Source organism: Myxocyprinus asiaticus, chromosome 4 (genome assembly GCF_019703515.2).
Source record: "Myxocyprinus asiaticus isolate MX2 ecotype Aquarium Trade chromosome 4, UBuf_Myxa_2, whole genome shotgun sequence".
NCBI classification, from domain to species: domain Eukaryota; kingdom Metazoa; phylum Chordata; class Actinopteri; order Cypriniformes; family Catostomidae; genus Myxocyprinus; species Myxocyprinus asiaticus.
Genome location: NC_059347.1, coordinates 44,439,144 through 44,451,264, shown reverse-complemented (window position 1 = coordinate 44,451,264; position 12,121 = coordinate 44,439,144). Strand labels below are relative to the sequence as shown.

The 12,121-nt window shown below is 40.1% G+C and overlaps 1 protein-coding gene across 2 annotated transcripts in view; it reads right to left on the bottom strand.

The window, feature by feature from the left end:
* The window catches only part of LOC127439950 (ATP-binding cassette sub-family A member 2-like), a 94,454-nt gene that overhangs the window by 25,718 nt on the left and 56,615 nt on the right, over positions 1–12,121 (bottom strand). Inside the window, exons 4-19 of one of the 2 annotated variants that reach the window (XM_051696255.1) lie at positions 11,927–12,090; positions 10,804–10,925; positions 10,256–10,366; positions 8,294–8,470; positions 6,406–6,627; positions 5,555–5,889; positions 5,243–5,402; positions 4,799–4,927; positions 4,504–4,671; positions 3,746–3,842; positions 3,433–3,606; positions 2,640–2,742; positions 1,456–1,570; positions 1,139–1,329; positions 799–949; positions 126–330 (exon numbers count right to left, since the gene is read on the bottom strand). In XM_051696255.1, the coding sequence (XP_051552215.1) occupies positions 126–330; positions 799–949; positions 1,139–1,329; positions 1,456–1,570; positions 2,640–2,742; positions 3,433–3,606; positions 3,746–3,842; positions 4,504–4,671; positions 4,799–4,927; positions 5,243–5,402; positions 5,555–5,889; positions 6,406–6,627; positions 8,294–8,470; positions 10,256–10,366; positions 10,804–10,925; positions 11,927–12,090 (2,624 nt within the window). The remainder of the gene's footprint in view (positions 1–125; positions 331–798; positions 950–1,138; positions 1,330–1,455; positions 1,571–2,639; positions 2,743–3,432; positions 3,607–3,745; positions 3,843–4,503; positions 4,672–4,798; positions 4,928–5,242; positions 5,403–5,554; positions 5,890–6,405; positions 6,628–8,293; positions 8,471–10,255; positions 10,367–10,803; positions 10,926–11,926; positions 12,091–12,121) is intronic. The other variant, XM_051696256.1, reaches the window with a different exon arrangement.

Below are 12,121 nucleotides of genomic sequence, written 5' to 3'. Positions count from 1 at the left end.
ATACTGCAGTGCAAAATTATTTGATATGAAAGTTTTATGTGAATTTCCTTTAATTAAAATGGAGCTGATATTGAAGAAACGCCCTTACACACATAATACATTGTTATGCCAGCACCACAGCTCACCTGGATGCACAGCCTCTATGTACCAGGTCAACACACCATATACAATGGCATCAATGATGAGCATGATTATGGACAGCAGGAGGTTAAAGTCATCGCCTTCTACAGGTGACTGGTTAATAGTGCGCCACTGGATGCCCACTCCAGCCACTTCATATAGGGCAAAATACTTAGACCCCAGACCAAATGCTGTGGTAGACATTAAAGACTGCAGACAAAGAGAGAATTTCATACAAATGTGGACTAAAGATAGAGACTAAATGTAAAATTAACAATAATAACAAATTTTCAAATAGTTTCAAAAGGCACTGCAATTAATGAGAGAATTTTCCAAAAAAACAAACAAACTACTCAACCACTACTAAAACACTTTTAGGGGTCATTCACAGAGCACACGTTCTTGCATCCAATTGCACAGTTTTAAAAACTTTTTCTATGTAAACCTGCGCTAGACAGGCATCTTTGACCATCGTGAGACATCTTGCTGTTTTTTCAACATCTTGTGCTTTTTAAGAAGCTTTGTCAAGTTAAAAAATCTCATCCTGAGATGACCTTCTACTCTTTCATTCCTTTGCACTGCTTCTAGCTGTTTTTGAAATCAAGAACACATCCTGTATGAATGGCCCCTTAGTGTATTTACTGGGATGCAGTGTGGATTCAAAGGAGATCTTCATACCGCTATGCACTTCTCAAAGGCAGTGATCTTGTCATGGGCCACCTCTTCTCTTATGGCCACATACATGTAGGGCACATAACTCAGAAAGTAGATGATTCCTCCACATGCAGAGGCCAGCTTGGCTTTAGAGTAGAGCACTGAAACCAGGAAACTTCACAAGAGGAAAGAGGAGAGAGCATTCACATGATTTCAAATCCAAATATCTTTGATACAAAGAGGTGTTTCACTTCTGTGACGAATGTTCACCAAAAAACAACATAAACAGAATGCAACTACAAACAATCAAGCAGTGAAAGACAACAAATCTGGTATGGTTTTGAACATGAGAGTGGTCCAGTACCAGAACATGATGGTGGCGATGGCATAGATTGTAAGGAAGAGCCAAATGATAAAGGGATCGCTGTGGAGGAGGACTTTGCCGTATTTCAGTATGGCAGTAAGAGCAGTAACTGAGATTGAAAGCTGCACGAAGCCTGTGATAAACCAAGCTACCCAGTGCACTGCATTATTCAAGCCCATCATCTTCATCACCTGTGAGAAAACACTCCGCATTAATCACAACACCACCATCTCACTCTCTAGTTTATGACTTACTACTCTTTAGGAGTAAACTGTTAAGGATGGTAGCAGCTCTACCAAACATATGCATTCTCTCACCTCTTTCAGACGGTGCTCCTTTTCTGCTACAATATGCTGAATCATCATGGCCACTGAGTAGACCCAGGATATGACCATACACAGAGGCATCATGTGCTCGATCACAAACAGGAAACTGCACATGGAAAAAACAGCATTGGAGCTACTCCATGTTAGCATTGTTTTTACAAGTGCTAACCCTGAATTCCGGTGCCAAAGGTATACAATTTGAAACAATATAGTGCTAGAACATTATGGCAAATTTTTCAGCAACAGACAACCAATCATAAACTGAACAGTGCTTACCTTATTAAATATTCATGCATTTTGTATTATAGTCACACATACTTTCACATGCTATTTAGTTTCAGTGTCTGAGGGAAACAGGGAAGCTTAAAATGACACAGAAATGGACAAGCAGAGGGGGCCTGGGTAGCTCAGTGGTAAAGACGCTGGCTACCACCCCTGGAGTTCGCTAGTTCGCTAGTTCAAATCCCAGGGTGTGCTGAGTGACTCCAGCCAGGTCTCCTAAGCAACCAAATTGGCCCGGTTGCTAGGGAGGGTAGAGGTCACATGGGGTAACCTCCTCATGATCGCTATAATGTGGTTCGTTCTCAGTGGGGCGCGTGGTGAGTTGAGCGTGGTTGCCACGGTGAATGCTGTGAATGCCGTGAAGCCTCCACACGCGCTATGTCTCCGTGGCAACGCGCTCAACAAGCCACGTGATAAGATGCACGGGTTGATGATCTCAGACGCGGAGGCAACTGGGATTCGTCCTCTGCCACCCGGACTGAGGCGAATCACTACGTGACCACGAGGACTTAAAAGCACATTGGGAACTGGGCATTCCTGGTGCGAGATAAAGGGGAAAAATCCCCCAAAAAAACAAGAAAAAAAAAAAACAAGCAGTTGGTAAAACAGGTTGCATGCCCATTGTGTGTTGTGCTTGTCCAATCAGCGTTATTAACTGTCAAAATATATAATGAGAACATTAACATGAACATTAACCCAAGGTATACACTATGTACACTGTGAAATCACAACGTCTGACTACCCAGCATTAATTACAAACCCAGGAAAAAAAATAAACAATATATCCCAGGATTATGTTAATCCAGGGTTAAAAATGACTCTGGGTTAACAACTACAAGTGTTTCAGTCCACCTGTAGATTTATGCAAAATAAAAAGTGAAGAGCAAGCTCACTCGTCTCTAGTGTAACATGGATAGGGAAACATCTGCACATAGTTTCCAGGCTCCACAACATCATGGCCAACAAATGTGTTAATGATTGCCCGCTCGACCATATCTAAGACAGGAAGAAGCAGAACAGTGTTCATACTGCTGTTATTAATGCTCCATTAAGTGTACACACATCTTAGGCAATTACCGAGGCATAAAACTGTAGCCAAAGCTGTTAAAAAGTCATTACAACCATGTTTAGGTTTGACACATTAGTGGGTGCACTGGGGTAAAGCTTTGCTCTTTTTGGCTTTTTAGAGCTCTTAAAGGGATAGTTCACCCCAAAATTTTAATTAAAAAAAAATTCCAAACTTGTGTTACTTTCTATTGAAATTTTGAAGAATGCTGACACTGCTATTTTTTTCCATACAATAAAAGAAAAACATCTCATTTTGTCTTAAATGGAAGAAAGAAATTTTAACGTAATCAGGTACTGTACGTTATTTACCAGAATAAGTTTAATTTTTAATAAAACATCATATTCATTACACCATTCCCATGCCAATTCAGTACTGTTAATTTTGTGGGTGATTTATTACTTTGTCAACAGTTTTATAAAAAATTTTGAACAAATGGCAGATAGAATCTTCATGAACTCAGACTGCCACTCTCTGGATAAAAACAGTCCTTTTACTGCCAATAATATAAATAAAAAAAAGTGCTCATAGTTAAAGTAGCTTACAATGAATACAAAATATTGGGTGCCTTTATAAAGGTTCCTCTCAAAGCAAAGTGTTGTTAAGTCCTCTGGTCATACCTTGGATCCACACAAAGCCATAAAGGAAGTAGAATTTGCCGCCTGTGTTCGGCCCAGGGCGCCAATAAGCTCGGCGGATTTCATTGGTTTTCTCTGTGAAGCTGGAGTTCTGTCGAATCTTATACATAACGTGGGGTGGCAGAGAGCCATCTTTATTGGTCTGGAATATCACACCTATAGAAATAAACACAGCATACATATGGCTACATTTAACAAAGCGTAACTAAGGGTTTAATGAATCATGAAAATATGTTTGTAATTGGGAATGGATATAGGCAAAAATTTTATGAAGTTTAATGCAAAGATCACTCACTTGCAAAGACTGAGACATTGTCCTGGTAGGCCTGGCTCAGGGTGTAGTTGACAATGCTCTCTTCATCAGGGAAGCCTCTGAAGATATCCACACTGACCTGGGGATCCACAATCATATTCAGCTTTTAGAAGGCATGTTATTAACAAACATCTGAAATACATTCAGTGGGGTCAAAATGTATGAGACTACATAAAAAAAATCTGAGAATCTAAATGTAATGTAAATCTGGAAGTAAACAAATTTTCAGGATTTCTTTTTCTTTTTTTTTTTTTTTTTTTAAACAAAGAAATATATTGCGTAAAATGACGAAGGACTATTATAAACTAACCACATAAGCACATTTTTTTACATTGACAATATTAACATCTTTGTACAGTTCAGATTTAATTGCTTCTTTTGAAGCAAGCAAGATGCTCTTTGGACCATTTTAATGTCATGCTGGAATAACATGGAATTTTACTAGGTTTTTCAGAAACTGTCCATGCCAGCTCAAGTGCATGATGTCATTAAAGCAAAAGAGTGTCATGCAAAATACTTAGAAATTCTGAAATTAAAGTTATTTTTTTAATTGATCAAATTGTTATGGTGATAATATAATTCATTATGAATAAATGCAAAATATAAGTCAAAATATATGGATAAAAAATACAAAATATAAGGCATTTTAACTAGTGGTCTTTTTGCATCTTCCTGTATTTTTGCTATTTGAACAGAGCAAACTACTTTAGGAAAAAGATTAATCAAGCTCTCTTTCTGACCTTTGACATGAAGTGTGTCCAGCCACAGGCAGCATTATCGATGGTGTGGAGCTGCTCCAGGAGAGTGGTTGTGTTTGGTAGGGTGAAGTTTTCCTCCAGCAGACTGTTCAACAGCTCACTGTCCGAGCCGTTCAGAAGTTCATGGTGCTTCTTCAGGTCAGCAATGAACTACAGCAACATAAGAATCATTTCAACCATATGCACAATGGCAAGTTAATACATTACCACTATTATGTGCAATTAAAACCACAAACTCTATAATGTAATTCTACAGTATCTTCAGTCAGAATGTTACCTGTTGAAGCCACATCAGGTGATTGTGCAATTTACCCTCTTCTAAGAAAGCCCTCAGTTCAGCAGAGATGTTGAGCCACACACGGGCGTAGTGAGTTACATTCCCCACAAATGCAAATGTCTCATTGGCCTAAAGAAAGTAAGTCAAACAATGTAATCCTAAATATTGCCAGGTGTCCAATTAAATCCCATTCACTAAATAAACTGAATTCTAAAATAACAAGTGAGAGGTTTAATATGGTAGTCTGGATAAAGGAGCAATTAATCAAATATTTTATTTGATAAAGCAATACTGGGTGTGATCTGGGACCCTTGATATTTTGAAATATGTGCCGATGCACAGAGGAAGCTAATTTAAATGATCACTAGACATATGGTCTTTATATTTCTAAAAACGTTCTGAATCTTTCAGTGTCGACCTCAAAACACCATACTAAGGACTTGCCTTTTGTATGACCTTGTCCACCTCTGAGCCAATGGGAGAGTAGAGGATTTTGGGATTTGTTGTCATGAGATGGACCAGTAAGCCCAAGTTTCGTTGTTCTTTGCTGGTAAAACCCAGGGAACTCATATTGCCTTGTTTCAGAGCTTCTGGCTCAATAATCCTAATTGAAAAAAAAAAAAAAAAAAAAAAAAAAAAAAACAGTATATTTTGAAGAGATCAGCACTGTGTCATTTAGAAAGCAAAAGAATAAAAATATTCTAACACACATGCCAAAGTAAACACACCCTAACACCCATATCCACACATACAAACCTGTTGTTCCCACATAGAATGGGCTGAAGCCCTGCCCATAGCTGAACAAAAGCAGAAAATTGTGATCTGGGATTTTCAGCCTCATTTCCTGCGGATCCCTCTCCTTCCTCAGCAGGGCTGTCTGTTGTGTTGGGACCCCATGTTGTAATGTTGGAGCTCCAGGAGGTGGTGTTGGCTACAGAGGGGGGCTGGTGGCCTGCACAGGCCCCTTTAGGGAGCAGTCTGGCCAGACCTGACAGAAGATCCACATCCCTTAGCAGCCTCTCCACATCAGCCAGGTTCTTCAGCAGAGCTCCCAGGTGGGACTGAGACATGTTAGCCTGCTCAAGACGCAACTGAGGAGAGAGGGAAGGGTAGAAAAAACCAAAATAAATAATAAAGGTGTATATGTATCGACACATTAGAGCATTCATGTATGCTAAAATAAGGGTTTCCATACTTTTTTAACAATGAATTTACATGAACTTTCCAGCCATTAGTAATTAATTACTGGAAAAGAATTTACAAGCTCACCAAAAAAAATAAATAAAAATAAATGATTCGCTAACAAATAATTCAGACCAATTTGTGAACCGTTTCGACCGATTCTTTGAAAAAGAACTGATTCAAAAGAACAATTCGCTCACAAATCAGGCATCACAATGGCTTGCAAGCAACGTTTACTCAACCCAAGAGCAATATTTAGCTGATGAAATATTTAAAGAACAGAGCATAACCAGAGAAATGTACATTCATTATAGATTTTCCAGGACTTTTAATATTTTATTAATTTCCATTACTTTCCCTGATATTTCCAGGTTTTCCATGATGGTGGGAACCCTGTAAAATAGATGTGATGGCCTTGTATGTACCTGATCGAAGATTCTCTGTATATCAATTTGCTCTCTCAGCTCTTCGCTCATCAGCCCAAACATCTCCGCCCTCTGTCCCGCACCACCACCGCAAACAGTTGTTTGGTAGGCCTGCAAAACTGCCTGTTGTTTCTCAGGGACCAATAAGATTTTGCTCAGCTCACTGTTCCCTCTGTCTCCACAAGTGAGTGTTTCAAGCACTGCACCAGTCAACAGAACTCCCTGAAATATGACACACACACACAAGCATGCTTTGTGAAAAAAACAAGACACGTGTTTGTCATTAATCAACAAACAGTGTAATAGTCACACGTAAACGATGTCTTGGTAGTTGTAGTTCTTTGTCCATTATTTTAATTTAGTAAGGTTTTTTATTTTATTTTTATTAACCTGTACTTATATCAACCTACACTATATTGCCAAAAGTATTCGCTCATCTGCCTTTAGACACATATGAACTTAAGTGACATCCCATTCTTAATCCATAGGTTTTAATATGACGTTGGCCCACCCTTTGCAGCTATAACAGCTTCAACTCTTCTGGGAAGGCTTTCCACAAGGTTTAGGAGTGTGTTTATGGGAATTTTTGACCATTCTTCCAGAAGCGCATTTGTGAGGTCAGACACTGATGTTGGACGAGAAGGCCTGGCTCGCAGTCTTCGCTCTAATTCATCCCAAAGGTGCTCTGTCAGGTTGAGGTCAGGACTCTGTGCAGGCCAGTCAAGTTCTTCCACACCAAACTCGCTCATCCATGTCTTTATGGACCTTGCTTTGTGCACTGGTGCGCAGTCATGTTGGAACAGGAAGGGGCCATCCCCAAACTGTTCCCACAAAGTTGGGAGCATGGAATTGTTCAAAATCTCTTGGTATGCTGAAGCATTCAGAGTTCCTTTCACTGGAACTAAGGGGCCAAGCCCAGCTCCTGAAAAACAACCCCACACCATAATCCCTCCTCCACCAAACTTCACAGTTGGCACAATGCAGTCAGACAAGTACCGTTCTCCTTGCAACCGCCAAACCCAGACTCGTCCATCAGATTGCCAGATGGAGAAGCGTGATTCGTCACTCCAGGGAACGTGTCTCCACTGCTCTAGAGTCCAGTGGCGGCATGCTTTACACCACTGCATCCGACACTTTGCATTGCACTTGGTGATGCATGGCTTGGATGCAGCTGCTCGGCCATGGAAACCCATTCCATGAAGCTCTCTACGCACTGTTCTTGAGCTAATCTGAAGGCCACATGAACTTTGGAGGTCTGTAGCGATTGACTCTGCAGAAAGTTGGCGACCTCTGCGCACTATGCGCCTCAGCATCCGCTGACCCCGCTCTGTCATTTTACGTGGCCTACCACTTCATGGCTGAGTAGCTGTCATTCCAAATCGCTTCCACTTTGTTATAATACCACTGACAGTTGACTGTGGAATATTTAGTAGCGAGGAAATTTCACGACTGGACTTGTTGCACAGGTGGCATCCTATCACAGTACCACGCTGGAATTCACTGAGCTCCTGAGAGCGGCCCATTCTTTCACAAATGTTTGTAGAAGCAGTCTGCATGCCTAGGTGCTTCATTTTATACACCTGTGGCTATGGAAGTGATTGGAACACCTGAATTCAATTATTTGGATGGGTGAGCGAATACTTTTGGCAATATAGTGTATATAGTTTATAGTATGTATTTTTATTTCTTTTTATTTACCTTCTGACAGAATTTGTTTTATTTCTTATTTTTCCCTTTCATTCCATCAAGAGAACAGTATCCTCTTGCCAGAAGTTTTACATACAGTACATATATTCTTATGTGACTTGCCTGGTTAAATACAGGTCAAATAAATAAATGAAATACATAAACATAAGGAGTTGTTAGTAAAGTTGAAGGGCAGACTGACCTCCATCTCATGCAGTGCTTGAGGATCAAACTTTTGTCCTCCTCCATCCCCAGTGATTCCCAGCCCCTGTGACAGGATTTTAAGCAGAGCCTGGCAGTGAGCTGCTTTAGTAGGGTCTCTTAATGCCTTCTGGATCAAACCCCCCTCTAGACTGTGCCAGCCTCCGAGCAACTGCTTCTAAGTACAAAGAGAGAAGACTGATACATTATGACTGTTTTGTATTGTAAGGGTGTAAACAACTGCTAGTTTCCCATTTGGATTAAAGGGTTAGTTCACCCAAAACGGAAAATTCTGTTGTCATTTACTCACCCTCATGGCATTTCAAACCCGTAAGACATTCTTTCTTCTGTGAAACACAAGAGGAGACATTTTGAAGAATGCTGTCACTGTTAATTTTCCATACAATGAAACTAAATGGGGACTGAGGCTGTCAGTCACTAACATTCTCTTTTTGTGTTCCATGGAGGCAAGTCATACCGGTTTGGAACAACATGAGGGTAAATGAAGTAAATGAAGACATAAACAATTAAAACATTTTTTATTTTTTACAGTGTGTGAGGGTTAAATTTAGGGTTAGGGGATAGAAAATGGCATTATTTCAGTTTATACAGCAGTTATTTCTGGTCCTTAAAGAGACATGTCCCATGAGTACTGATGTCTCAGAACATCAGCACTCAGATGTTTCACTGTTTGTATCACTCCGCTTGTGTTCGTGGTGTCCTAAACGAAAGTGTGAAAGCACAGATGTGTAAAAGAGCTAAATGTGTCTTTTCATTTTTTCCAGTACCATTAAAGGTTTTAGCCAACGGGTGGTGACAAAAGACATTTTTTTATGCATTATGAGTCAATTAAGTTTGACGTGCATTGAGTCACTGCACGTCAGTCAGCGAGAGGTTTCTTTGAAGTCATCGACACTGTCTCACACTCCATGATCTCTCGGACTACTACTACACTAGTACAGCTCTGAAATACAATTAAACTAAAAATTTTAACATTAAGACTTATCACAGCTGAGAAACACAACAGACAGAGTAATCAAAAACATACTCAAGTCACTTTCCTTTAACCAAAGTTTCTGCTTTGTGAGGAGATATAAAATTCAACATGGTGGAGGAGAGAATGGTTTCTATAGTGAATGACTCTTGAGCCGGCTACATGAAATACTTGGAGGATCCCCGCTCAGACGGCTATTTTTACAGAGAGAAAATAGGATGTATTTGACCAGAATTCCCATTATCTTCAGCAAGCTGACTAACACTACACTACTGCTTGGGACTGGAGTCACGACAGACGCAGGTAGTCGCACAAGCTTAATTGCTCTCTCTCTTTCCTTCTCAAACACACACACACGTTGGTGCAGCTATCATTATGAGGACTCTCCATAGACATATTGATTTTTATACTGTACAAACTATAGATTCTATCCCCTAACCCTACCCTTAAACCTAACCCTCACAAAAAAACTTTCTGCATTTTTACATTTTCAACAAAACATCGTTTAGTATGTTTTTTAAGCGATTTGAATTATGGGGACACAAACACATCCTTGTTTCTCCAATGACTTGTCAGAAACAGCCCAAGCCTTCAGTTCTAATTCTAAAGTGATGTTTTCTAATTAGTTACGGGAGGCTTGTGCGCATCTTTTGAACTAGAAGATCCTGAACCGTGGCGTAAGAAAGTAGTTCCATGCACAAATGTGTTTTTTTGTGACAGGCCTTAGTTTTTCCTTATTTTTTTATTTACTTGTTCTTTAAACTGTATAAAAGAAATATCACATGAGCAAGAGTTATGTATGGCCCTAAATCAGCATGGCTATGATTACCTGCCACCAAATCACAGCCGTGCTGATGTAGGGCCATACATAACTCTTGCTCATGTGATATTTCTTTGAACAGAAGTCAATGAAAAGTCCCCACAATGATAGACAAACAAACTTGTGTGTGTGTTTCCCTCATGTTGTACCTCGAGCTGTACAAGTTTTTCTCCAGGACTGTGAGGTTCATGCTGTCCTTCATCTTTTCCTCCTCCCCTTGATCCCACTTTAGGATACGTCCCAAAGATGAGGTTATACACCTGAACAGAGAACACACACACACACACACACACACAAGCACAGATTTAGAAACTCCTATCTCAAGCATATACTATAAATAGTCAGAGACGAGTAGAAATAAAAAAACCCTGAGGAAAATTAACATTTCATTCGGAAAATCACAAGAACTTATCACAACATTTTTACACTGACTACAGCACGTTAACCAAACACATTAAAATGCACTACGCTAGAGCTTCTCTGCCCTGAAGCATTAGATTTTATCAAACACATCCTCTCTCTGCTGTCATGGAGGACAATTTGTAATGGTGAGGGTTGCAAAACCAACGCTGAGACTCCAAAGAGGATGAAAGAGGAGCAAGGCTCCGAGGGGCAAAAAGCTGAGTTATGGTCTGGATTTCAAAAGTGCTGCTGTCTGACGTGGGTTTGAAGTTTGGCATGAGTGTAGAAGACAGACCTCTTTCAGATTAATGGGGGCGGAGAGCAGCATGCTGGCAGTGTCGCTCGGCAGGGAAAGGTTTCTGATTAGGAAATGCCTGAACATGGACTGGTTCCTCAGCACACTTCCCACAGTGAAACCTGAAGCAGAGACATGAATACAAACTTTTCATAAAAGGTATTTGCTTTTGGTGCAGCTGGAGTGTATGTAGGTTTTGTGTTTTAGTCCACCCTGATGGAAAAGCAAGTTTAAGCAGGTAGCTGTGTTATGAAATATGGTAGCTGGTTTCAAGCTGGTCTATGCTGTAGATTCACTGGTCCAAGGTGATCCTTAGCTGGTCCAAGATGGCAAACCCTCTTGATCCAGCAAAAAACCAGCTACCTTCCCAGTTTGGTGGTCAAGCTTCTTTTTGGATCATGGTAGCTGGTTTCAAGCTGGGCATTAGCTGGTCCAAGCCGACAGACCAGCTTGAACCAATTAGAATCCAGCTACCATGTTCCAAAAGACAGATATCAAATCTGGGAAAGCAGGGAAAAACACAGGCTACTCTACGGCGGTATGCAAACGCAGGTGTGAATGCTAGGCCAACACATTGAAAGTGCTCAATCCCGCTGTACATAATGTGGTGGTAACAAGCCTCAGTACACTAAACCAGATGTGTTATTATCAGAATCAGAATGAGCTTTATTGCCAAGTATGCTTACACACACAAGGAATTTGTCATGGTGTCAGAAGCTTCCAGTGCAAGAGAGTGCAACATATATACATACAAATGTATACATTTAAACATATATTCATATAGTGACAAAAATAATAATAAAAAATACGATATGACAGATATAAAAAAAAGAAAAAAAACAGTCATATATAATAGCACAATAATGTTGTTAAAATATTTTATATACAGATATACAGTTATGTGCAGGTGATGTAATGTACTGAAGAAGAGGAAGGATATGTTAAAGAATATAAATTAAATATGAATATAACTAGGAATGGATGGATTGAATATTATTGTTGAATATTATTATTGAATATTATTGTTATTATTCAAGTAGCTCGCTATATACATGTAGATGGTGTGCAGTGTATGTTTGTTATGGTCATGGTTGGTGTGCATGTACTATGTGTGTTTTCTGACCATGGTTGGTGTTGTAGTGACTCTCTACTGGGGCTTGTGCAGAGCTCAGACTTTCGAGGTGCTGCTGCAGTGACTCCAGCTCCTCCCCCAGACCGGGTCGGTCTGACGTAAACAAGTGATTCTGCTCCAAAACCTCACCGATCCTTTCCAACAACTGAGTCACACTTAAAAGAGAGAGAGAGACAGAGAGAGAGA